General features: G+C 64.9%; 1 protein-coding gene and 1 long non-coding RNA gene across 4 annotated transcripts in view; both read left to right on the forward strand.

Annotated features, from left to right (window-relative positions):
• The first annotated feature begins 8,044 nt into the window (after positions 1 to 8,044).
• LOC118881111 lies at positions 8,045 to 14,052 on the forward strand. Its single transcript, XR_005016436.1, has 3 exons — positions 8,045 to 8,127; positions 12,385 to 12,538; positions 13,532 to 14,052. It is a non-coding gene; the product is annotated as an uncharacterized LOC118881111 (long non-coding RNA).
• Positions 14,053 to 14,997: 945 nt separating this feature from the next.
• Positions 14,998 to 25,113, forward strand: part of LAMA5 (laminin subunit alpha 5) — a 52,894-nt gene continuing 42,778 nt past the window's right edge. For all 3 annotated transcript variants that reach the window (XR_005016435.1, XM_036825571.1, XM_036825570.1), the window contains exons 1-2: positions 14,998 to 15,310; positions 19,737 to 19,889. Coding sequence is in view for 2 of the 3 variants with exons in the window: in XM_036825571.1 (XP_036681466.1) it covers positions 15,035 to 15,310; positions 19,737 to 19,889 (429 nt within the window). In the remaining variant the exon portion in view is untranslated. The remainder of the gene's footprint in view (positions 15,311 to 19,736; positions 19,890 to 25,113) is intronic.

The following is a 25,113-nucleotide window of genomic DNA, read 5'->3' on the forward strand; positions in this document are numbered from 1 at the left end:
TCAAAACTACAACGAGACACCACTCAAACCCACTATAAAATATAATATAAAAAAATAAATATTATAAAAATAAAAATGTTGACAAGGATATAGAGAAACTGGAACCCTTGTGCATTGTTGGTAGGAATGTAAAATAGTACAGCTGCTGTGGGAAACAGTATGGTGGTTCCTCAAAAACTTAAAAATAGAACTACCATGTGATCCAGCAATTCCACTTCTGGGTCATTTACCCAAAAGAACGGAAAACAGTGTCTTGAAGAGATATTTGCACACCTATGTTCACAGCAGCATTATTCACAATAGCCAAGAGGTGGAAGTAACCCAAGTGTCTATGGGTGGATGAACAGATAAGCAAAATGTGGGCTATGCATACAGTGGAATATTATTCATCCTTAAAAAGGAAGGAAATTGTGACACGTGTACAGACGAACCTTGGAGATGTTCTGCAAATTAAAATAAGCCAGTCATAAAAAGACAAATACTGTGTAATTCCAGTTATACAAGGTACCTAGAGGAGTCAAATTTAGATGGAGAGTAGAATGGTGGGTGCCAGGGGCTGGAAGATGGGAATGGGGTATTAGTGTCTAATGGGTATAGAGTTCCATTTTACAAGATGAGAAAGTTCTGGAGATGGATGGTGGTGACGGCTGCACAACATTATGTATGTGTTTAATACCGCTGAACTGCGCACTTAAAAATGATCAAGGTGGTAAGTTCTATGTTATAATGTATTTTATCACAATCCAAAAAAAAAAAACCATTTAAGACTATAGGTCACGCACGCATGCACACACATGGGCATACACACAAGACATCACAGTCTCATCTTCCCCGAGGTGGGATCCCAAGGCCAAGATCTTCAAAAGGAAGCCCTGTGACCCCACCCTCGGGCCTGTGAAATCTGGATGAGCCCCCCCCCCCCCCCGCCTTTAAGAAACCCTGCTGTCTGAAGTCGCAGGTCCCACAGACAGAGGAGCCAGTGGTCCCTGAAGGGAGCCTACGTGGGCCTTCCATCAGCAGGGCCTCCTGGCATCTGAAGTGGCGGGGGGCAGCTGCTCAGGCTGGAGGCTGCCAGAGGTCAGGAACCTGGGGAGAGGTGTCCCCACATCCCACTTGTACTCTCCCCAGCAGCCACTACGGGGCGCCCAAGAGCTGCACCTGGCCCTGCAGGCAGCCCTGCGAGGGGCCCAAGGGCAGAGGCTCACCTGTCCACTCTCTGCCCACTTTCCTGCCAGCTGAAGGGGGCTGGCCACCTCCCTCAGGCCCCTGGCCCCTCGCCCCTTGCCCAAGGGGTGACTTGTTTACTGAGCTTCCTGTGGGGTCTCCAGGTTGGAAAAGGACCAGAAGCTGGGTGGGATGAAGGGATTGGGGACGGGAGGACCTGGCACTTGAAGACACTGTCCTGAGCCCTTTTTGCAGCTCCCGGGGCAGCTCCCAGGGGCTCAGAGCGGCAGCTCTTCAGCAGGATGGTCCCCATCAGGATCCCCGAGCACTTCCAGGTCTACAGAGCATACACCTGTTCCTGCCCCCTGCGCCCCCAAGTGCTCTAGATCACCCTGACTTCCAGTATGCCATCAGGATGGCAGGCTGACTTTGCACCCTCCCTCTGCCTCGTAGCTATATGACAGGTCACCTAGCTGTCTCCTCCTCCTCCCAGCTCTAAAGTAGGGACAGCTGTAAGAGCACCACCTGGGAGGGGTAACACATATGCGGTGCTCAGAGTGGACGTGGCGTTCAGGAGGCCCTCAGCATCCCCATCGTCACGATCAACATCACTGCCACCTTCATCATCCCTGCGATCACCATCACTATTATGCTGAGACCCCAGGTCCCACCGCTATAGACTTGAACCCTGGGCTGACGACTCCAGAAGCTGCACTATCACCACCCCAGTCTCACACGGGTCCTCATTCAGGCTGCCCAGCTGGGTGACAGCGGCCAGTGGTGTTGGATGGTGTCTGTGTGCGGCATCCGCTGCCCACTCCCCAGCACCGTCCTGGGGGCCCACCTCACGGACAGGTAAGCGAGGCTCTCAGCCTTCCTGGGGCGCCTCCCTCCTCCTCCCAGAGTGGCTGCTTCTGGGCCGGGTGGGGCCGGGTCAGCCCAAAATGTATTGTGTGTGGAAGGGAACCAGCCCCTAAACCAGGAAACCCTCCTTCCGGGCCTGGGCGCGGGCCAGGGTGAGCTGCAGCTCAGGGCCAAGGGACAGGCTTCTCCCTGTGCAGAGCCGGCCAGGAGCTGCGGCCACTGGCCCTTCCTGCCTGCCCTGCTCTCTCGGGAGAAGGCCCAGCTCACGACAGAGTTCCTGCCTCAGAGGGGCTCCCAGGGGCCAAGGGGCGTGCAGGCTCCCACCGAGCAGGTCCTGGTACCACCGCCCCCAGCCGTGATTCCAGACCATCCTCTGGTCTCAGGGAGATAGGCAGACGCCGGCCCTCCGCAGTCTCCGTGAGGCTCAAGGGAGGTCACAGCCGGCGTGCAGCCCCAGCACGTGGGTCCAGCCTCGGTGACCTGGGCTGTGGGGCCCTGGGCGTCGTTACTCACAGGCTGTCAGAGCCGGGGGCGCCTGAGAGTGTCTGGCCGGCGTCACGTTCTCTTCTATTTTACTTTATTTTGTCATTTTATTTTATTTATTTTACCATATGATGTTTTTTCATTGAGATATAAGCTACACGTGGTAAGGAACACAAACCCTAAGCTCCCACCCCCTGGGTTTTTACATCCGTGTTCACCCAGGCAGGCAGGGTGCGCTGCTGACTGACTGCGCTGGCATTGGGGCAGGTCTGGGTGCCTCCCCGGAGGCCCTCGCGGGCCCCTTCCCCAGTTACAGGCGCAGGCACTCTGGAGGCGGAGTGGGGGGCTGGGCCGGGCACCCGGACCCCGGCTGACACCCAGCGGAGAGGACTCTGAGGTCAGAGACACCCAAGAACGTCCATCTTCTGGCCCCATCCCTCCGGTGGGGCCAGGCTACAAGGACTGAGCCAAGGACAGGAAAGGAGGCACTTCCGCCCCAGGCACGCACACAGCGTCCAGCTGGCTCATCCTAGTGGACATGCTGCGGGCCACAGGCCAAGATGTTCCAGCCAAACCAGTGGAGTTTCAGGTTCAAAGCAAGAAGGCTGCAGAGAGCAGGCGGCAAGGCCCACCTTTACCCCCCGGGTCTGGCTCCAGGCTGACCTCTGTCCCAGGCCCCGCCATCCTGAAGGGGCAGCACAGTAATTAAGGCAAAGACCTGGGAACCGGGCAGGCCTGTTTTCTAGTGCCGACTCCCCGGCCCCGGCCCCTCTCCTTTCTTTTTTTTTTTTTTTTTAAAGATTTTTTGATGTGGACCATTTTTAAAGTATTTATTGAATTTGTTATATTGCTTCTGTTTTATGGTTTGGTTTTTTGGCCGTGAGACATGTGGGATCTTAGCTCCCTGACCAGGGATCGAACCTGCACCCCTTGCATTGGAAGGTGAAGTCTTAACCACTGGACCGCCAGGGAAGTCCCCCCTCTCCTTTCTGAGCCTCAGTTTCCCCATCAGAAGGTCAAAACTGTTCTCCCTTCCCCCATGGGTGGAGGTGAGGGTTCAACAGGACCCGGCAGCTGGGGGCCTTGTACACCTGCGGGCGGGCACAGACCTAGGGAGGGAAAGACCACTCTTCCGCCCACCCCTTTGCTGCTGTTCTCTTCAGTGGAAACGGGTACTGCGGTCGATCTGTCTGTCTGTCTGGGAGGTGACCTTGGACCGGCTCTTCCTGCCCTGGGAGGAACCGGCAGCATGTAGAGCGCAGGAAACTGAGGCCAAGGGAGAGGAAGTGGCTCCCCCAGAGTCACGGAGCCAGGATTCAGGGCAGGGCTTGAACCCAGCCTTGGGCTCTGGGGGTGGAGGGGTGGGACGCAGCGCAGCCAGGACGGGCCCTTGTGCCGGCGGAGAGGACCCCCACGTGACCCCCCCCCCCCCCCGCCCCAAGCTGAGCCCTAAGGAGGGTTAATGATGGGCTTTCAGGCACAGTGCACTCAGAGGCGGCAGTTTGGAGGCCCTTCACCTCCCTGCTCTGCCCCGGGGACGCCCAGCAGGGGGCCCGGGTGGACAGGGGTGCGTGTGGGGCCCAGCCCAGCCTCTGAGCACCAGGCAGCCGAGCGTGTCAGCCGCTGCAGAAACACGCCCAGGGACAGAGGTTTGCTGGGCCTGGAAAGCCCAGGTGGAGAGTGACGGAATCCAGATTCCTGCCCCGCATGAGCGGGCCCGGCCCGGGCTTGTCTGGCACAGCCCGGCCCCACAGCTCCTCTGGGCTCTGGGCAGCTTCTCCGCTCCCCGCCCAGCTCCACAGGCGCTCTGGGACTCTGAGGCCCCGGGATGTCCAGCAGGGCCCAGCCAGGAGGTGCCGCCCCCCACCTGCTGTGACCTCGCGCAGGTGGCTGTCCTGGCCCCCGGGCAGGACGGGCGATCCCCGTCCTCAGGGAGCTCCTGGCCTGGGGGAGACGACAGTAAGCGCCTCATCTCGGGAAGGTCTGGGGCAGTGGGTCTCATCCAGGGACGGCTCCCCCAGGACATACTGACTGTCTGGCTGACTGTCATGCCTGGGGGAGGGGAGGGTGCTACTGGCCACTCGTGGGTGGAGACCAGGGATGCCGCTCAACACCCCACGGTGCCCAGGAGGCCCTGCGGGGAGGCGTCCGGCCCAGGATGCCAGCGGGGCGTGGTGCAGGGCTCTGAAGGGCAACGGCCCGTCTGAGGGGGCCGTAGGTCGGGTGGTCAGGGAAGGCCTCTCTGAGGAAGGGACGCTGTCACGCAGGGACCAGCCCTGGGAGGTGCCACCCCTTCACACTGGTCACCCCAGAGCCCCTGCAGCCTGCGGAGAGGAAGACCAGGGGCTCGCTCTGCAGTGGGGGCAGGGAGAGGCAGGCGGGGACCTGGTGCCAGGCCTGGGATTCCAGAAGGCGGAGGGAGGCCTCTTACCAACCCCCCCCCCCAGGCTCCCTGCTCCCCGTAACCTCAGCCACATTCCTCCCCCTGGGCGGGCAGGGGATGGGGGCTCGGTGCATTCCGGTGGAGATACAGGAGGCCCTGAAGGCAGCCCGTGCCAGCCTCCTGCAGGGCCCAGACAGCCTCCTGGCAGGCTCTGCCCCACTCGGCTTCCCGGGGCTGGGGCCTCGCTGAGGATGCCTGGGGTCAGCTGTTGCTACAGAGCATGTGGGCACATGTCCAGCCAGGAGCAAGCCCTCGGGACGGGGACTGAGCACCTTGCAGATAAGGTCAGGACTGACCAACCCGGCAGCCTCCTGACCCCTGACCAGCGGGCTGGGTCGCACAGTGCCTCAGGGTCACAGCGCTGGTGACAGGCAGCGTCCACATAGCCCCTCTGACCCCCGGTCTCCTGTCTGTAAAATGGGCTTTTGTGAGCATCAGATCAGGCGCCCGCCCAGCGCCAGCGCAAGGGCACCAGAAACGGCAGCTCCCTAAAGCCCCACTGGGTGTGTGACACAGAGACATGGTGGCGCTGAGGGACTGGGGCCAAAGACAGGCAGGCGAACACGATCAGCCCCATCGGCTCGGGCCCAGAGAGGTTGCGCCTCTGACCTGAGATCACGCAGCAAGCCCCGGACGGAGCACGGAGGCAACAGGAGACCGGGCTCCGAGGGAGGGGAGGACTCTCAACGCCCAGGCTTCACCTCCCTCACTACCACCCCCGCGGGGAAACCCAGCCACAGACCCCCCCAGGGCCCCTCTGAGAAGGAGACTGGGCTCTCCGGAGACCCTACCACTGCCGTGCTCACGAGCCTTCCAAGTCCCACGTGTTTACATTCCTCTAGGCAACGTCTCCCCAGAGGAGCCGAGGACCAGTGTTTTGTAAATGTTGAAACTTGAGGCAAACAGGGGCCTGGAGCTGAGCCCGCCCGCCGTCCCTACCTCTCCACACGGGCAGGGGAGGCCCCAGCGGGGGTCCTGGAGGGGACCGCCTCAGCTGGCCCACCGCCTCTTCCCCGCCAGCCAGAACGGAGCCCTGGGCGGTCAGGATGGGGGCCCAACCGGTGGTCCCTCTGCGGCCCCACCTTTCCATACTCTCAAGCCCTCCTTTTATGAAATTGGGGTGACAGGAGACGGAGGTGGTTGGGTGTCACTTGCATCTGAAGCACTGGTGGCCCTGGGGGAACCCCAGTACTTGGCGGGTTTCGCGGTCAGGCCCTGAGGCACGAGCCTGCAGGCTGAGCCGCGTGTGACCCAGGGCCGCGTGTGACCCAGGGCCCCGTGGACTCTCGGGGCAGACAGGGTGAGTCAGTCTCCCGTTTAGGGTTGAGTGTCTTGGGCTCCCCGCAGCCCTAAACACGGGCCTGCGCCTCCCCGGCGCTCACGGGAAGCACGGGACCATCTGGCTGTGTGGTGGGAGCGGCCCGGCACCCAGAGGCAGCCCTGCCTCCGCCATCTCCACCTGCCGTCACCCACTCCCGCCTCCGCTGCGCTCTGCCCGCTCAGCCGAGCCTCGTGGCCCAGGCGCACCCCAAACTGCCGGCTCCTGGTTCCAGCGGCTTCTTCAAAGAGACCGCCTGCCAGGCTCGGAGTTGCAGCGGGTGTGGACCACCTCACTCCCGCTCACCCACTGATGGGCATCTGGGCTGCTTCCGCCTTTTGGCTGCTATGGAAAGTGCCGCCACAGACGATCGTGCACGGGATCGGTGTGGATGCACCCCCAGAAGTGGGGGTGTGGACCCGCAGGGACGCTGTGTTTCCTCTCAGGAAGCACCACACTAGGTCCGCAGGTGCTCCGTCTGCGTCCCCGCCGGCAGCGTAGGGGACCCGACTCCCTTCATCCTGGCCCACACTTGTTACTGTCTGATGCTTTTACTCTGCGCTGTGGCTCTCAGGCCGCACGAGAGAAGCAGGGGCCTGGGCGCTGAGCCCTCTCCCCGTCGGCCTGCCCTCTCCCACCCGGGGCCTCCAGGCCAGTGTGAAGGCGACGGGGCACAGGTGTCCCAGCATCCAGCCACAACTGCCCAGCACCTGCTCGGCACGGGGCTCGGGACATAAGGTAAATAATAAGATAATGAAATGAAATAAAAATATTAAATAGTCGTTGAATGAAGGAAGGAAGAATGTACCCCCGGAGCTGGGCTCTGTAGGGTGGCCCAGAGCTGGGTGGGAGAAGATTCCTGGTGGAAGGTGTGGCTCGTGCAAAGGTCCTGTGATGCGAGGGGGCACTTAGACTTTGTAAGGAGGCCAGTGAGGCTGGAACGCTGGGGGCAACAAGGGGGCGAGGGGCAGCAAGGGGGCGAGGGGCAGCTGGACGCCCTGGAAGCTGCAGGGGCGGAGGGGGCACTGGAGAGTCTCCAGCAGAGGCACAACAGGGCAGTTTGCCTCTGAAAAGTCACCTGAGGTGACGGAGAGAGGAGGGACCCCTTGTCACAGCTGGGGGCCCCAGAGTGGGTGGTTCTCAACCCCCGGGCAGCGTCCAGGCCAGGGCTCCCCGGGGCCCCACCTCACCCCCTCCCGCTCGGCGCTGGGGGAGATGTCGCGGGCTCCCGCCAGCCCGGGGGACGTGCCAATCTGGACCACAGAGGACGGACAGGGCAGGTGCTGCCCCAGGCCTCCTGCCCCAACCCAGCCCCGCTGGCCTGGCAGCCCTTGCCCTTCCACTGCATCCCCTTGGAGCACATCCTGGACAGACAGACAGCTGTCGACCCCTCACCCTGTTGCCTCACCTTCCTGGGCCACAGCACCACCCGAACCTCAGTTTCCCCGAGAGCCTGCCGGCAAGGTGCGCGCACATGGCAAGGGCCAGGGGCCGCCACGCTGTCCTCGGGCCTTTGGCTCAGGGGAGGCACAGAGGGTGGTCTGGGCCCACCCCGCCTCCTCTGCTCACCTGAACAGCCGGGTGACAAGAGTCCCTGCCCTCCCACGCTGGTCTGAGGAGTGGCTACACCCAGCGCCATGTGGGCCCTTGTCCCCCTCTGCCCGTGGCCTGGGGCCTCCCCGGGCCACAGCCCTGACGTGCAGGCAGTGGACCGTGGTGCCCCCTGGACGAGGTAGACTCCACCTCCGCTTGCCGTGTCCCAGGGCCGTGTGGCAGCTCAGGAGCCCAGGAGAGCTGTGTCCTCCCCGGCCCGGCCCGCAAGGGCCACCAGGACCCTGCGGCCAGAGCTTCCCAGGTGGGCAGACAGGCCTGGCAGGCAGACAGTGGCTCTGCCACCACTGCTGCTGCAAATCCTTCTCCAAAGGCCCCAGGAGACACGGGGGAGGGGTGCCCTCGGGCTGCCCAGAGTAGCGGAGCTCAGCAGATCTAGGGCAGCAGATGGCAGGAAGAGAGACAGAGACACCGAGAGACCCAGACAGACGGACAGAGGCAGGGAGACAGACGGACAGAGACGGAGAGAGGGTAGCCAGAGAATGAGAAGCCCAGAGGAGAGAGTCAGAAGAGAGAGAGGTAGGGGTGGTGGAGGGAGAGGAGGAGGGCTGGGGAGCGGAGTCAAGGCAGGGAGGTTGAGTCCCAGCGGGGGCCCGGGTGCGGCGCGGGGACCCCGGTGCTGCTCTGGGTGGCGGGGGGCCGCTGGGGCCGGGGCGGGAGGAGGAGGCCACTTGCTGAGGGCCAGTGGCCTGGCTGGTCAAGGGCAGAGCAGGGGCTGCTGGCCTTAAGCCCCAAGGGCAGGGAGAGGGCCGTACCTGGTGCGGTTTGGGTGGTGCCTGGCGGGGCAGGCTGCCCTCCAATCTCACAGCTCTTGCCGGGGCGGCAAAGCCCCCATGGTTCATCACAGGGCCCCCAACCAGATGTCCCAAAGTTGGCGAGGGGGTCGGACTCATGTGGCTCCCTTTTGGGACTGTGGGCCCAGGAGGCTGCGGCCATTCGAGCCACTCCCCGTGGTGGGCCTGCTCTGGCCCAGGGCACAGCCCCGCACCCCTGCCCTTCCCATGGGATCAGATTCCGCCTGGGCAGTGAGTCCTCCTGGCCATATAAGGCCGTCTGTGGGCACCTCTTGGAGAAGCTGCAGAGCCTTCACCCCGCGGGAACCATTTGGCCAGGCCCCAGGGACCGAGGCAGGGGAGGGGCCTGCTGGAGATGGGTCCTGTGAAGGAGGAGGGCAGTGGCGGCCCAGGCCTGCAGGTGCCACCCCCTCCCTCTGTGCTGGGCACCCCCCCCACCGCCGCCCCTCACCTGTTTCCCCCCGAGGGCTGCCCAGTCCGGAGTACAGAGCAGGGAGGTGGTGAGCATGGGGGCGGGGGAGTACTAGGGGCCAAAGGTCAAGTAGGATAAAAAATGACACTGCAGAAATGTCGGCCCCATGGGTTTCCGATGTGGACGCTGCAGTCCCGTGTGGAGGATGCCGTGATTGATGCAATCTGTCGTTACCGTATTCCGGGGTCCCCCCACGTGCTCCCCACCACACATCTGGGATCAGGAAGCCCGGACCCCCAATTTCTCACCCCAGCAAGGTGCTGGGCGGTGCCCTGATGGTGTCCTTCCTCAAGCGAGGTGCCTGGGTCTGGGGTCCTAAGAGCAACCTCCTGAACCAGCCTCTCCCTTTGCTCTCTGGAGATGGTTGGATCTCCAGGGAGGTCCCAGGCCCCCTCCCCGGGGGTTCCTAGGGCCCCCTCCCCGGCCCACCCCCTCCACTGAGGCTGGGGCCTGAGATTTGCTGCTGAGCTTTGCCCCTCAAGCCCAGGGCTGGGTTGGGGGTGTCCGGTGAGCCGGGGAGGGGAGTGATGTCTTGCAGGGCTGCAGACACCTGGGCGCATCACACTCGGCAGCCCCTCCCTACACCTCCTTCCCCAGCAGGCGCTGCCTCTCCTTCCAGCTCACAGACCCTGGGCTGGGAAGGGGCCCTGGGGCACAGCCGGGAGGCTTCTCCTGGGAACCCGAGGCTTCCTCCAAACGCCTCCCAAATTCACAGGGCCCTTCACAGCCTGGACAGACCTGCGGGGGGTAAACCCCAGAGGCCATTCCCTCAAGCAGTGGGCAGTCTCTGGGCACCTCCTCTTCGCCAGGCCTGGGGCTAGGGAAAGGCAGGACACAGGTGGGATTGGATTTAATAAAATGAATGCACCTGAGAAAGCAGGCCAGGCGCATACCTGATGGCTCTCTGGGGCAGTGCCTAGAGGCCCAGGTGGTCAAACAAAGGGGCAGGGGCTCTGTTGTGTCCTGGGCAGAGGGAATAAGGCCAAAGTCCCCATGAGACAGAGGGGGAGGGAAGGCTGGAGGCTCTACCGACTGGCCAGACAGGCGGGGCGTAGTCGGGAGGCCCCACAGGGCCCGGGGAGCTGCGGTAAGGGGTCTGGCTCTTACCCTAAAACAAGCAGAAGCAAGTTTGGCCAAGGAGGAGGCAGGGGGAGGCACGTGTGCCAGCCAGCGCCCAGCCCCAGCAGGCACCCAGCACCCGTAGCTGTTACCGCAAGGGTTCCAGCCCACAAGGTGACTGGCCGGTTCCTTCCAGCTTGTGGTGTACTTCACAAAGCCTGGCGTCCCCATGTCGGCGGGGCGGGGGTTCCCCTACGCTCAGCGGGAGCCCCGTCAGGGCTCTCTGCTCACTGACAGCACGCTGACCACCCCAGGGGGGAGCCACGAGGCCCTACGTTTCTAAGCATCCTGGGTTCATGTGCTTTTTATAGGGCCAGGCCTGCCTGTCTAGGACACCAGTTGGGAAGGAGGTGAGCTGAGTGGGAGACAGGAGCTTTGGGGAACCTCCGTGGAGAGCCCAGGACCCGGGGGGCTGGCCAGCCTGGGTCTCATGACACTGGGCACACCTAAGCCTGTCTGTGCCCCCTCCAGGATGCAGTCCCCCCATCAGGACACCCGAGGCTCAGGCCTGCAGTGGGCACCCTGGGGACTGGCCTGTGAGCTGGGCACACAGCAGGCAGAGGTGGACCCTCCGGAGCTCCAGGCTCAGAAGGCTCCCAGAGGGGGGCCCTTGGCTGGGCAGCATGGGGGTCAAAAGCATCCATTCCTTGTTGGTGTCAACCCAAAGTCTGGTGGCCTCCAAGCTTCCCCAGAGCTCATGCCCTAGAGGCCTGGAAGAGCCCAGAGGTGGCCCAGCTGGGGCCACAGGCAGCGGGGAGACACTGCTCCTTCAGGAGCATCAAGGGGCCTGTCCCCGGACCCTCCTCAGCCGGGAATGCTGGCGCTCCGGCCTGGCCCCAGCTTTCTGGTGCGCGTTCAGCTCATCGAGGCCTGTCCTCTGCCCCCCGGCCTCCAGCCCTTCCAGGGGACGTGCCAGCCCAAGGCCGGGGAGGGTTCTGGGCTGAGCAATGGCCCAGAGGCCCGGGAGCTCTCCCGGCCCCAGACCTGCTGGGTTTACAACCTTCTAATGAGCCCTCCTCTCAGCTGTGAGTCCTCAGGGCGCCCAGCTGGGCTGCGTCCTCCCCTCCGCAGGACTGGGCTAGACCGGGGCTGCCAGGGCCCCCAGCATCAGCCTTGCCGCCTGCCCCGTGGATGGACGGATGGGGGGACACGTTCTCACCAGCTGGGCTCCCTGGAAGGTATCAGAGCAGCCCTGGGGGAGGGAATGCAGCCTCAGATATTCCAAACCACAGCCTAGCTTCTCCTGAAACCTCTTCCTGCTGAGACAAACCCTCCCAGTCACGAGCAGAGAGCTCGGGGCTTCTTCCTCCCACGTGGCTGCACGGACCCACTTCCACGGTGCAGCTTCTCCCAAGAGAGCGGGCTCCGGGACAGGCAGTCAGGCACAGCCATCGGTTATGATTGTGACACGAAGATGAGGCTTGAGTGCAGCGAGGGGTGCCCCACGCAGCTGCTCCCCGAGAGAGGTTACAGTTAGGGCTGAGGCAGGTGTGCCCATGACCTGGCCTGCTGGTCCCCACAGCTGCCCCGCAGATGGGGCTGAGCAGGGGCTCCTGGGGATGCCGTAGGAGTCGGGGCAGCGGCTCAGGTGAGGGCCGCTGTCCTGAGGGCAGGCTCCCCTGGCCCAGGCCACACCGCAGAGGCCATATCCCTGGGCTCAGGGGGAATTGGCCAGACCCCCTACCTAGGTCCAGGAGCACCTCTTCTGCTGCCACCTGTGCCCGACCTCCCACAGGTCCTGGGGCTCCTGTTACCCTGGGGCTGGGTGGGGAGGGGCTCTGGGTCTGGGGTCCGCCCGTGGGGCATGTCCAGAGCCTAGTAGGACAGAGGCGGTCAGGCTGCCTCCATGGCCCTCCCCCATGAGCTGATCCCACCCACTACCCACCTCCCACCTCCCAGGACTGAGCATCCCTCTCCTGGATTTAGGACAGAAGGCTGGGACAGCCTGCTTGGGGGCGGGGGGCACTACATCAGGGACCCATACCCAAAAGGTGCCCAACACGTGCGGGAGGAGGAAATGAATGCCAGTCCAACTCCCTCTCCCTTGCTAACCACAGGCTCTTGACTGACCCCCGGACCTTGGAAACTGACCCCCAGTTTCCTAATTCATAAATAGGAAAGGCAGCTGGGTAGCCCAGGAGTCAGAGCAAGATGGGAGACGCACTCGCTAGGCCATTTGGAAGTGACTGGCTGGAAATGTGACGTGGGAAATGGGTCTCCCCCTCCAGCCTCGCTGACGACCTTCCCCTTGAACCACCACCTGCCAAGAGGTCAGTGTGTAGCCCGATTGGAATAACACCTCCATCCACCATGCCGCCCACTCCTGCCCCAGCTGGGACACATAAGCTGGCCCAAGGTGGGGGCAGAGTGGGCACCTCACCCAGCCCCTTTCACCACATTCTCCTCTGCCCACTTCACCCACCCCCTCCCCCCAGGCCCGGGCCACCAGTTGCTCTGGGGCAGCTGTCTGCCAGGAAGCAGCTCGCCCAGGATTAACCCTCCTTGTGCTGGGCGCTCAGGCTGACTCAGCGCATTCTCGGGCAGCAGCCCCTTCCTCCCGCCTGCTCTGCGCCCTCGACGGTGGAGGCCTGGTCCCTAGAGGCTCAGAGGGCTCCCGCCCCTCACCTCTGCCCGCTGGTCCCTCCACGGGGGTTGGGAAGCCGACCTGGGGGTGGGGGGGTGGAGGGTGGGAGGTTGCCAGCCCCAGTCCCCAGGCTGACAGGTCCCCAGCTGTCAAGGGGGTGCTGGGGGCCAGAGTGCACTGCTGTGATGTGTGTGACAGGGGACCTCTGGGCAGTAGGGAGGGTGGGGCGGGGGCAGGTCAAATCCCCCATCTGGAAACCCTGCTACTGCCCAGAGGCGGCTCTCCGGCTGCTCCTCCCACGGGATCATAAATTAGCTGGTGAGCTGGCCCGTCTGCGTGGGGGACTCAGGATTCCAGCATGGCCTGTCGCCCCTCCCCCACCATCTAGGCCAGCCCCTCCCCCACCCAGAGCCTCTCCAGCAGGGAACCACCTCTCCTCCCCCTCCCCCAGGTGGAGTTACAGAATTGCCCAGGAGCAGAGGGAGAGGAGGGGGGAGAGGGGAGGGGAGAGGAGAGAGGGGAGGGGAGAAGGGAGAGGGGAGGGGAGAGGAGAGAGGGGAGAGGGGAGGGGGGGAGGGGGAGGGGAGAGGGGGGAGGGGAGAGGGGAGAGGGGGGAGGGGGGAGGGGGGAGGGGAGAGGGGAGGGGGGGTCATCCTGCTGCGTATTTCTCAACTCCTAGAGAAGCAGCAGTCCAGCCCCTTGGGATTCGGATTCGCAGGAGGCCAGGGACAGCCAGGAAGATGTGGCTAGTGGCGCAACCTTCCGGGAACAGCTGCTGGGGCAGAACTCCCACCAGGACCAGCTGGCTGCCACCCCACACATATACTTGGCTCCCCAGGACTGTCCAGGGGGTCTCAAGTGGGACAGACACCCAGCTGGCCTGGCTCACAGCCCGGGGGGAGCTGCCAGCCTGGCAGCTGTGCCTACCCCATCAGGGCTTCCCTTGAGGCCAATTTGGGCCAGGAGCTGGAGGGGAGGAGACCCAGTGGCCGAAGCCACCCAAACGCAGAATCAGCTGGGACACAATCCTGAGCTCAGGCCTCTACGTCCAATCCCATTTCCCCAGTGTCCTTGAGTGCCTGCCCTGAGCAGGAGGGTTCGACTGGCAGACAGAGATGGTGGGGTCCACAGTGCCCCAAAGCAGGGACCCCCCCAGGCACAAGGGTTAGCGCACACCTGGCCCTGCGGCCCCAGCCCCCGCAGGTGTCCTCCTTCACAGGCAATCGATGTCCTCCTTCACAGGCAATCTTCCTGGCACCGGCGGAGCCCTGAGTATCCTCCCTTCACTGCAGGGGGCCCCATGGGTCCAGTCCCTCCTCACCCACTTCCCTATTTTAGAGTATTTTTAAGCCAAACCCTGGGTAGGTGGGAGTCAGGTGGGATGGAAGCTGACATGGCCCCCCCAGGGGGTCTCCCTGTCCCTCTGCAGATCGGATTCCCCCGCTACCACCGCCACTCACAGCTGACAGAGAGCACTTTCCCACACACCTGCTGGATGGGGCAGATATGGGGGCCAGTATGAGGGGTGAAAAACCAAAAACCGGCCGGGGAGAGGCGGCGAGGCTGCGCTGCGCTCCGGAGTTCACCCCCTCAATCCCGGGGGGACCCCAGCGACAGGGCTCCCAGGCTGCGGTCGCTCGGGTCGCTCTGCCAGTTCTGGGGTTGCGGGTGGGGCCGGGCCGGGCCGTGGATGGGGCAGATGCCGGGGGCTGGACCCGGGGCGAGCGTGCCTGACTCCCGGCCGCGGCGCCAGACCCGGGGCAGCCGGGGGCGCTCGGCCGCCGAGAGGTGCCCGAAGTTAGGGAAACAAAGAGCGGAGCCGCTGGACGGGGAAGAGCGGGCCGGCGCGCCCGGGGCCTGGGTGCCCGAGGGCGCGAGGGGGCTGCTTTGGACCGGGAGCCACGCCCCGGGGGCCGCCGCGGCGTCGCGTTCCCACGGCCCGGCCCGAGGCCAGCAGGTGTCCCTTCCGAGAAGCCGGCCGGGCCGGGGTCCCAAGGGTTAAGGCGGCCGGCCGCCCCTCCCCCCGGCCTCCCCCGCCCCCTCCCCGGGGCGCGGGGCTCGGGCGCCCAGGCGGGCCGGGGCGGGGCCTGACGTCCGCAGGCGGAGCGAGCCGAGCCGGGCCGGGCGCCGCGCTGCAGACCCGCCAGGCTGCAGCCTCGCCCTCCGTCCCCGGAGCTGGAAGATGGCGAAGCCGGGCGCGCGGCCCCGCGGTTCCCGGGGCCCAGCGCCGCTGCTGCTGGCCGGGCTGGCGCTGCTGGGCGCGGTGCGGGCGCGGGCGGCAGCGGGCGGCAGCTTCAGCCTGCACCCGCCCTACTTCAACCTGGCGGAGGGCGCCCGCATCGCCGCCTCCGCCACCTGCGGCGAGGAGGCCCCGGCGCGCAGCGCCCCGCGCCCCACCGAGGACCTCTACTGCAAGTTGGTGGGGGGGGCCGGCGGGGACCCCAACCAGACCATCCAGGTGAGCGCGGGCCGCGGGTCGGGCGGGCTGGGCCGGGGTGGCGGGGCCGCCGGCGCAGGGCACGCACTGGGCTCGGACTCCGGAACTCCAGCCCGACTCGGCGAGGAGCCCCAGGGGCCGCGGAGAAACCAGGTACGGACCGCGGCCCCCGCCGCCCGTCCCTACGCCCCGGTTCCGCCTTTCGGCGGACGGAAGGGACCCCAACTCGGCCCTTCGGGCTCAGCCAGAGAAGTGCGCGTGCCTCCGGGAAGGCGGCACGCAGCGGACCCGGGCGCGGCCGGCACCGCTCGAGTTCGGCGGCGGTGGCTGGCCGGAGGGGAGGGGCCGGTGCCTGGTCCCCGGCGGCCCCAAGTCCCGGGATCCCGGCGAGGGCGGGACTTGGCCTCCCCGGCCGGCTGCCTGTGAGGTGGGGGCGGACCACTCCGCCTTCCCCCGGGACAGGCTGGAACCTGCTGGCGACGGGATGGGACGGGGACGGGGACGGGGATGGGGCGGGAGGGGCCAGATACAGCTCTCGCTCGCGCGGGTCTAGGGAGTCGGTGGGACCCTCAAGGTGGGAGGGGGACAAACGGAGGGATTTTTAACTGAGGCTGGGAACACTGACCGGCCGCCGCTCTGCCTGGGGCGATAGGGTCTGCTCCAGAGGCTACCTGACACCCCATGCAGGCCCATCCTCCCACCCCTGCCAGACCTGAGGGAGGGTCTGGGGGCCCCAAGGCTGTTGTAACCTGAGCCTCAGCCTCCGGGGACTTGCTGCCACCTTCCTGGTAGGAGAGGCTGGGGCAGGGAGGAGGTAGTTGGAGAGTAGAGTGATGGGGTGGGTGATGAATGAGGGAGCCTCAGCTGGGGCCCCTTCACTGCTGCCTGCCCACTCCCCTTGCCCCCCCCCCCGAGGGAGGGAGGAGTGAGAGGGGGCCGTGGTGCAGCAGAGCCATCCGGGACAGAAATGTCACCTCCCGCTGGTTCCTGGACACACTTCTCTGCACCCATGCTCTCCTCAAAGCCCTGTACAGCTGAGCAGGAGGTCTCAAGCCCACGTTTCAGGTGGGGAAACGGAGGCCTGTAAAGCCCCAAAGCCAGACTAGGATCTGGCTGGGGTGAGCGGGGGCGACCTGAGACCCCACTACGGGCCCTTAGTGCCTCTGGGTGACATCAAAGGGGACAGGTGGAGGGGAGGAGCTTGTGGGGGGGGGTCTCCAAAGCTGCTCAGAGGGCCTGGCTCAGCCCTGGCCACCCCTCCTAGATGCTCAGCTGGGATTGCGCAGCTAATCGGCCCAGGCTCCAAGCCATCTCCCTGTTGGAGAGAGGCTCCGAGTTGCTCACCTGTGCTGCCTGGCCCAGGCCCTTGAGGAGGGGCAGCTGCGTGGATCCTTGAGGGAGGGGCCATTTATTACCACCTCCTAGTGCTTTAAGGAGCAGCACAGGAGCTGGTGGCCTGGGGTCAAAGGCCTTCTCCTTAGCTGTGTGGCTCCCCCGCCCCAGCCTCAGGCTCCTCATCTGTAAAATGGGAACAACGCGAGGGCCGGCCTCACCCGAAGTTGTGAGTTTGGCCTGAGGGGCCGGGGAAGCTGTCCGTCACACAGTGACCACTTGGCAAGTGGCAGTGGCTGTGCGTTGCAAGCGAGGGGGCCCTGAGTGAGAACTTCAGCCCTGCCCTCCCAGCTCACAGTTTAGCAAGTTAGAGCTGAAGCCTCTCTTTGAAACTCTAGCGCTCAGCCATTGCACCCCTGTGCTGAGGCTGCCAGGGCAGAAAGACCAGCCAGAAAGACTGAAGGCCAACCTTGGTCAAGTTGCTGGACCCACTGGAGCCTCTGCCCTGTCCTCTTGGGGGATGGGATCTGCTCACCGCCCTGCCTTCCTGCTGGGTTGGTGTTTGGGCCTTGCCCACGGACACTGGAGCTGAGTGGGCGCACCTCTCTGTCCCAAGAGCCCAGGCTTGTGGGTGGGTCAGGGAGGATGTGGGCCCAAGGCTGCAGGCCAGCAGCTCCCAGGGCCCCCTGGGGGAGATAGGACAGAAGCTGGCCGGGGGCATGCCACCCGGGGTGTGGGGTGAGCCATGCTGGGCATCGGGGCAGCTAGGGCAGGCAGAGGGCACCTTGGGAGTCCGGCCCTGCGACTTCAGGTGGGCAGCGGAGGAATTCTGGGCTGGCCCCAGCCCCGCAGGGGAAGTCGGGGGCTCGGCTGCCAGCGTGGTGACTCACTGGGAGGGGAAGTCCTTATCACTGCTCCTTGCTTCCTCGCTCTGTTCCTGGCAGGACCCTCTGCAGCAGAGGGGCGGAGAGAGGCTGCTTTCCCCAGCCCCATCCGCCAGGCAGGGAGGTCGGCAGTGACCACGTCACTGAGCGGTCCCGCTGCGGCCACGTGGGGAGTAGAGTCATCTTCCCCCGATTCTCTGGGTGGACCTGAGCAGACACGTCTCTTGGCTCCCTTGACCCTTGACCAAGGGAGCCTTCTTTGGAAGGCCCACCCCAGCCAGATGGCCCTACCCACCACCTCTCAGAAGCCTCCCGGCTCCGCCAGGCCCCAGACAGCCCACACGCATGTGCTTAGCACTCTCGTTGAGCCTCTCTGAGCCCCTGCTCTGCTCTCCCTCTGGCAGCTCCCACAGGTCTGGGAGCCAGAGCCCGGGTTCCAGTTTGGGGTTCAGCATTTGAGCTGGTAGTATGGCCTGCACAGATGGTGCCCCTTTTCTGGGTGTCCTCCATTGCTCCAGCCCCTCGGCGTGGCACCTCTGGGTGGTGGCCTCAGGGATGCAGTTAAGAACGAGGCAGGTGCACCTCCCCCCACCCCCCAGGAGGCAGTAAATGGAGAATTGCTAATAGCCAGACAATTCCACATCTCCTGTGGTAGAATAAATAAAGCACAGTGATGGGGCGGGGGTTGTCAGATCAGCCTCTTGGGTGGTCTGGAGCTCTGGGCCTCTGCTGAGGAGGTGACAGCTGAGCTGGAGGACAAGAGATCAGGGTGCCAAGGCCCCAGGCAGGAACAGGGTGGAGATGGGGTCAGCCAAAGCACCCAGCACGAGGGGTCCTGGGAGCCCGCTGGATGGGAGGCTCGGTGCCTGGGTCTGCTGCCTTCTGGTCTTGCCATCCTGGGCGCACCGTGGAAGCCAGGAGCACGTGTGCCCGCGCCATGCGTATGTGGAGGCTTGGGGGCTCTCTGGCTGCCGGGCCTGGGAGTGGGGCAGGGCATCTCCCACGCTCCCACCTCTGACTCCTAGGACAAGGTCTGGCCCCCTGGGAGGCTGGGAGGGGTGGAGCGGCCGCATTTCCCAGACGTGGCCTCTCTGGGCCTCAAACAATGCCAAGTCTCCGAGGGCCGCCTTTGTGTGCAGAGGGACAGCAGGTCTGGTTTCCTCTGGGGTGGGAGGTTGGGCCTCCAGTGGGCCAGCAGCCAGGGCCCAGCTCTGCCTCTACTCCCACCCCCAAAGCTTTCAGCACCTATTCCTCCCCCACGGGGACAGCAGGCCAGGATGATGCTGGGAGCCCCCTCTCCCCCCAGAGGACAGGGCCCCGGCAGGTGGCTGGGCCGTGACAGAAGCAGCTGCCAGGCCCCGTGTGGGATCCGTTAATCCTACAGTGGCCGAGGCAGGTGCCAGCATCGCCCCAACTCTTCACACCGGGGCGCTGAGGCTCAGCCGCTGCCGTGACCTGGCCCAGTCCCAGGGCTCGGAAGTGGCAGAGCCAGGAGGTCCAGGCCTCGTCTGCTGGCTGCCCACGTGCCTCCACTCTGGGGCCTGTCCCCACAGGCCGCCGAGATGGCTTAATTCCGCCTCTCTGGAGACCCTAATCCAGATGGCTCTGGGTGAGAGCCTGGTGGGGAGGTTTGGGGGATGAGCTGGTGGAGGTGGCGAGGGGCTCACGTCGGGCCTGGGCCTTCCGGCTGTAGCCCCACCTCCCTTCCTCTTTAGGTCCCCCCCAGGCCCCATCCTGCAAGAGCCCTTCTGAAGCCCCCTGCAGTGGCTGGTGGTTGGGGGGCGGGGGTGGGCGAGAAACGTGTGACTTGCCCCTTGACCGGGCTCTTACCCCTCAGCTCCAGCTACATTGGCCTTCTTGCTGTTTACTCCTTGTTTGCTCTCCCTGCCCCAGGGCCTTTGCACAGCCAGCCCCTCTGCCTGGAGCACACCCCCCCCCCTTATGGTGTAGGCCTCAGATGCCCCCTCCTCAGGGAGGCCTGCCATGTTTTCCCACCTGCAGCGGGTGCCCTGCTCCCTCCTTGCTCTCCTGTTTCCTCTGTAATGGGTGTGCTCATCTCTCACATGAACCGTATCCCAAGTTGAGAATGTGTATTTGCTCTCAGTGTGTATTTGCCAGGTGAATGAGTGACTGGCGCACAAGGGTCCACAGATTGGGGGTGCGGCCAGTGTGATGGGGTGGGAGGGTGACCAGGGGTAAGGGGTCCCATCTGACCGCCCCCTCCCCTACAGGGCCAGTACTGCGACATCTGCACGGCTGCAAACAGCAACAGGGCGCACCCTGTGAGCAACGCCATTGACGGCACGGAACGCTGGTGGCAGAGCCCACCACTGTCGCGCGGCCTGGAGTACAATGAGGTCAACGTCACCCTGGACCTGGGCCAGGTAGAGTCCCTTTTTCGCCTGCTGCAGCCTGACCCCTATGTCCCTGGCCAAAGGGCTCACCGTGGGGCTAGGACCAGAAGGCGAGGTGTCCACCCTGAATGAGGTCGGGAGGCTGGGCAGAGGCTGGGCACAGACGGGCTGCTGGCAGCAGGCCCATACGGACGGAGGCGTGGCACTGGGCACCTTCCGTTTGTTTTCTCAGCATCCTCGTGGTGCACAGGGAGAGAGGGGTGCCGGATGGGGGGCTTACCAGAGGTCACGTGGAGAGTTAGGGTGAGGGGCGCTAAGGGGACAACACGGAGGTGGGGCTGAAATGCTGTGAGCCCTGGTGTTTACTCTGAGGAATTCCTCTGCAGGGAGCCGGGCTCCACTGGTGGGAGTGGGAGGGGCTCCAGGAATGCAGAGGAGGCCAGAGGAAGTGGACATTCCTAGGATACCTGTGCTGCAGAGCCACCGAGGGGTTAGGTGTGCCCGCCCAGGCCCCTGCACAGGCAGGGGTGGGGGGTGGGAGCCAGGCGTTTCCCAGTGACAAACGAGCCCCCCTTGGTGGACCTGGGCTGCGTCCCCCTCCCCATGTGACATTGTTAGGCGCCGGGCCTTGGTATCCTGGCCTGTGAAATGGGCCAACAGTCCTGATGCCTCCTTGGATGGGGTGGGGGAGGGGGAGGTAGATGAGGCCAAGCCCAGAAGCGGCCAGCTCTGGGCCTGCCTGGGAGTTGGGCTACAAGGTCGATCCTGCTAGACCTCACCTCCACCCGCTTCCCTGTTCATGGGGCCAGGGAAGGAGCACTAGACCGCGAGTCCAGGGACCTGAGTTAAGGCCGGCTTTGCCACGGTCCCGGTGTGTGACCTGGTGGGTCTCTGCTCCTTGCTGAGCCTCCATCCCGCTGTCGTCCTGAGGGCATTCGAGGAGAGGTGGTGAAGCATCTCCTGTGAGCCTGGCTGGAGGGGCGGGCCCTGCGGGCAGGTTCAGGGGACAGTGTTGGGTGCCTCTTGCCCCAGCCCGGAAGCCTGCCGGCCTGGCCTGGTGGGCAGGTGGGCAGTGAGGGTGTGGGTTCAAGTCCCAGTAAGTGGCCGGGGATTTCCGGGGGGCCATGGGTTATCTGTTAGGCCCTGGGAGGGGCTGCCCATCGGGCCCTGCCTGCGGCTCCAGGGCTGGTGGTGCTGCCTGGCCCAGGTCTGGGTGGGGCTGGACCGATTTCGCTTCAGCTCACTGGGCTTTCACCGCACCTGTGCTCTCCTTCCCCCTCGAGGCTGGGAGGGACCTCAGCAACCCTGTGTGCCCCCCGGGTGCCCCTCTCTCTGGCACTGCCACGGGTGGGGGGGGGTGCCCGTGGGTGGGGGAGGGGAAGTGGGTTCTGCCCCTGCCCCAGGGTCAATCGGGGGAACTTGTGCTGAGCCGCTGGGCCCTTCTCGCCCCTCCTCCCCCGTGGACAAGCCTGGCCAGACTAGGGCAGGGCAAGGGCCCTTGCTGGGGCACAGTGGCCTGGTCTCCGTGACAACCCCAGGGTGGCCCGGAGCAGGTGGGCACAGCGCCCTCCCGAGGTGCAGTGGTTGGGGCCGAGGAGGAGCTCGGGTGGCGCTCAGCTCCCCCGGCTCTGTGGCCCCTGAGGCTCGGTGTCCACAGGTAGGAAGTGGGCCAGTGAGGCAGGCGGCACGCGGCACGTCTGCTTGGTAGACGGGGCCTGGGCCGGGGAGAGGGTTTCACCATGTACACCCTGCTCCTCCAAGCCGCGGTTTCCCCGACTGTAAAATGACGCAAGTGTAAAATGACTCAAATGACTTTGTAGACTGGGCCTGGGCCATTTCCAGCCCAGTTTTGGGGGGAGATTGACCCATCCATCCACCTAGCCATTCTTCCTCTCTCCCTGCCCCCCATCCTTCCTTCCTTTTTGCCACCCACCCATCCACTCATCCATCCACCAGCCCATCCACCTAACATCCATTCATCCACCAACGCTTCTTTCCATCTGCTCAACCCTCCCTCCTCCCTCCTCTCTTCCTTCCCCCCTTTACTGACTTCCCAAAGCCCCCATCTTGGTTGGGCCAGGGGGCTGCCAGCCTTGGTTGGGGTGGGAGCTGGTGAGCATGGGGGGTGCCCACCAGTGTGCTTTAGAGTTGGGTGGAGCGGCAGGGCCCAGTTTCCAGCTCTGTGGGCGAGAGAGCTCTCTTTCCGGGGCATGTTTCTGAGCCACTGTGGAATTTCAGGGGAGACTTCCGCATTCACCACCTTCCCTTTCGGAAAAGGAGCTTGTTGCCTCTTCCTCCTTTGGCCACTGTGTGATGACTGGGTCCCTTCAGGGTGCCCTGCGCACAGGGGTCGGGGACAGAGACCAGGTCCTGCGTTGGCCGAGGAGCCCCACGTGGGGTAGGCGGTAGGGGAGGACGGAGGTGGCGCGGGCTGGAGCACTGGGCGGGAGGCGTCTCGGAGGAGTGGGCCCGACTCGTCCGGCTGGCCCTCATAGGGGCCCCGGGGCCTGTATCCTCAGGGGCCCCCAGGTCTGGTGACGGCAGCAGCTGGGCCCCGCCGTCAGACAGGATGTCCCCAGGCAGGGCGGGACCCTCTGAGCACACCCCTGGGGCAGATGGGGAGAGAGGCCGAGCAGCGGGAGGGGCCTGGCTAAGCCAGTTCAACCCTGGGGGCTCCCTTGCTTTGGGGCTGGGCCGTCGCTCGAGGCGCAGGTCCTGGGGTGGGGCTGGGGCTTCTGTGAGGAAGCGGGCTGAGTGGGCAGCGGGGCTGGGCACTCCCAGTGCAGTGGCTGCCAGGGGCCTTTGTTCTGGGAGCTGGAGCGGATGCCCCGGGAAAGCGGGGCGGGGCGGGGTGGGGCGGTGGGGGCAGCTGGCCCTGGGCATCAGGAGGACTTCCTGCCCCGGGGAGGACAGAGAGGGCTGCGTGCAGCTCCTCGTCGCCCCTGGGGGGTGGAGCAGGGCTGGGGCCTGGTCCCTGCGGCGTCCGCCTGTGCTGGGGCCTCTCGGCAGCCTGCTCGCGCTCTCTTCCGGTCACGCCTCATCCCGTTCTGACCTTCCCCGTTCCAGGGTGGGTGAGGGCCGTTGGACCCTCTTCCCCCCATTTTGCAGATGGAGAATCAGGCCCCAGGAGCAGAGACCTGGCGGGAAGGGCACGGAGAGGTCTAGGCCTTTGCTCTTGCCTTGCTCGCCATGTGGGTCTCGTCCGGGAACCCTCAGACCTGAGAGAACTGAGCTGTAGGTCTGAGGTTTGCGGGCTGCTGGCCTCGGAAGGGGCTTCTCCAGAGCGGGAAGTCTCCACGGCTGGTGACTGAGGGGACACTTGTCCGCGTCCCAGCAGTGGCCTGTCCTCCCGGGGGTCGCAGCGGGTTCTCGCTTCTCTCCTGGGTCCTGCCCGCCTCAGCCTCCCCATCGCGGAGCCTCACCCGTCCACGTAGCCCGGTGGTCTTAAGGAGCTGGGCAGGGCTAGGGCTGGCCCTGGGGGGCGTCCCCCACCCTCTCCAGACACCCGCTTCCTGGCCTGGCCATGGGGAGGGGCTCTCCCCAGCAGCCCCCGCCCCTCACCTGCGGGCCGCAGCCCTCATTCCCCAGATGCAGGTGAGGAATGCAGATCTCCTGCCGACGGACCCTGGGCTGTGTTTTCTCCTTGCGCCCTGGGTGGGGCGGCCCCTTGTCCCAGCCCTGAGAGGCCGGGGCTGGAGGGGAGTGGCCTGGAGACCAGGTTGGGGGTACAGCGGGGGTGGAGGGGGTGAGATGCAGAGCCCGGCTGGGCTGGCGGTGGAGTGTAGGCTGGGGGAGTTGGGTGTGAGGCCAGAAAGTGTTGGTTGGGGAACTCTAGAAATGCCAGGGTCGGGGGTCTGCCCTCCCTGGGGGACAGCGGGGAGGCAGGGGGGCGCCAGCTGCCCCCCAGCGCGTGGGGAGACAGCGCCAGTGTGGAGGAGAGGCCGGGCTTGGCAGGGCCAGGCCGTCTGTGCCTCGGTTCCGTCTTCTAGGTGCGGGCGCAGAGAGCACCTGCTGGGGCCTTGACGCCGCGCCGAGGGCCCTGGACGTGCTGGCTGTTTTGCGGCCGGGATGCCCCGTGCAGGTCCGCCCTGCCCGCCCCGGTTCTGGGCCACGCATCCTCCAAGCCGGCCTGCTCGGGGCTCCCCGGGCGGGCCTCCTGGTCCTGGCATGCCTGCCAGTCTGCTGGGTTATGAGGTCATGGTCACTGGCCTGGCTGTCCAGACCTAGCTGGGCACTCGGCCACGTGGCTAGTGCCCCAGGACGGTCAGCGGGGTGGCTTGAGGGAAGCGGCAGGAAGTGTGGCTGGGCTGGCCAGGCTCTAGCTGCAGGGCCCAGCAGCCAGGACAGGTGCAGGGGCTGGGCCGGAGGTGGCCCCTTGAGCTGGGCTCCCGCGGAGGAGAGGGCGGGGTGTCAAGGCAGGCCTCCCTACCGAGGGTCCTCGGGCCGGCACAGGCCCCACCTCTCCTCATGGGAACCGCGAGACCCTGCCTCTCTCTGCTTGTCGCTTTGCTCGGAGGATGCCGGGCCGGAGGGGCCGCCCATGCCCGGGGCGGGGGGCCGTTCGTCCTTGGTCCCCTGGCCATCATGGCACACTCGTCTGCTCACACTGGGCACACACAGACACCCCCGCCTCCCCACACTGACTCCCCCAGGCTCTGGTGGCCCCCAAGGCTTCTGTCCTGTGCTTTTTTTTTTTATTTTTTTAATTTTTATTTATTTATTTATGGCTGTGTTGGGTCTTCGTTTCTGTGCGAGGGCTTTCTCTAGTTGCGGCAAGTGGGGGCCACTCTTCATCGCGGTGCGCGGGCCTCTCACTATTGCGGTCTCTCTCGTTGCGGAGCACAGGCGCCAGACGCGCAGGCTCAGTAATTGTGGCTCACGGGCCCAGCCGCTCCGCGGCATGTGGGATCTTCCCAGACCAGGGCTCGAACCCGTGTCCCCTGCATTGGCAGGCAGATTCTTAACCACTGCGCCACCAGGGAAGCCCCCTCTGTCTGCTTTTAAACAAACGCCATGGCATTGGTTTCTGGCCATACAGCTCACACCTGAGACTAAACTGTTTGGGTGTCGGGGTCCCCTTGGAATAAACTCCACTTCCTGCGGCCTGGGACTGACCATCTGGCCTGACCTGGGCCAGGCTGTAGGGAGGATGGGGTGGGGGCAGGGCCTAAAAACCCCCCTTCAAGGCAGGGGGCCCAAGACAGCCCCTGGGCGGTCGTGGGGGGGGTCTCTGAATCCCCCCAGGCCCAGCTCC

Source organism: Balaenoptera musculus, chromosome 15, assembly GCF_009873245.2.
Source record: "Balaenoptera musculus isolate JJ_BM4_2016_0621 chromosome 15, mBalMus1.pri.v3, whole genome shotgun sequence".
Lineage (NCBI taxonomy): Eukaryota > Metazoa > Chordata > Mammalia > Artiodactyla > Balaenopteridae > Balaenoptera > Balaenoptera musculus.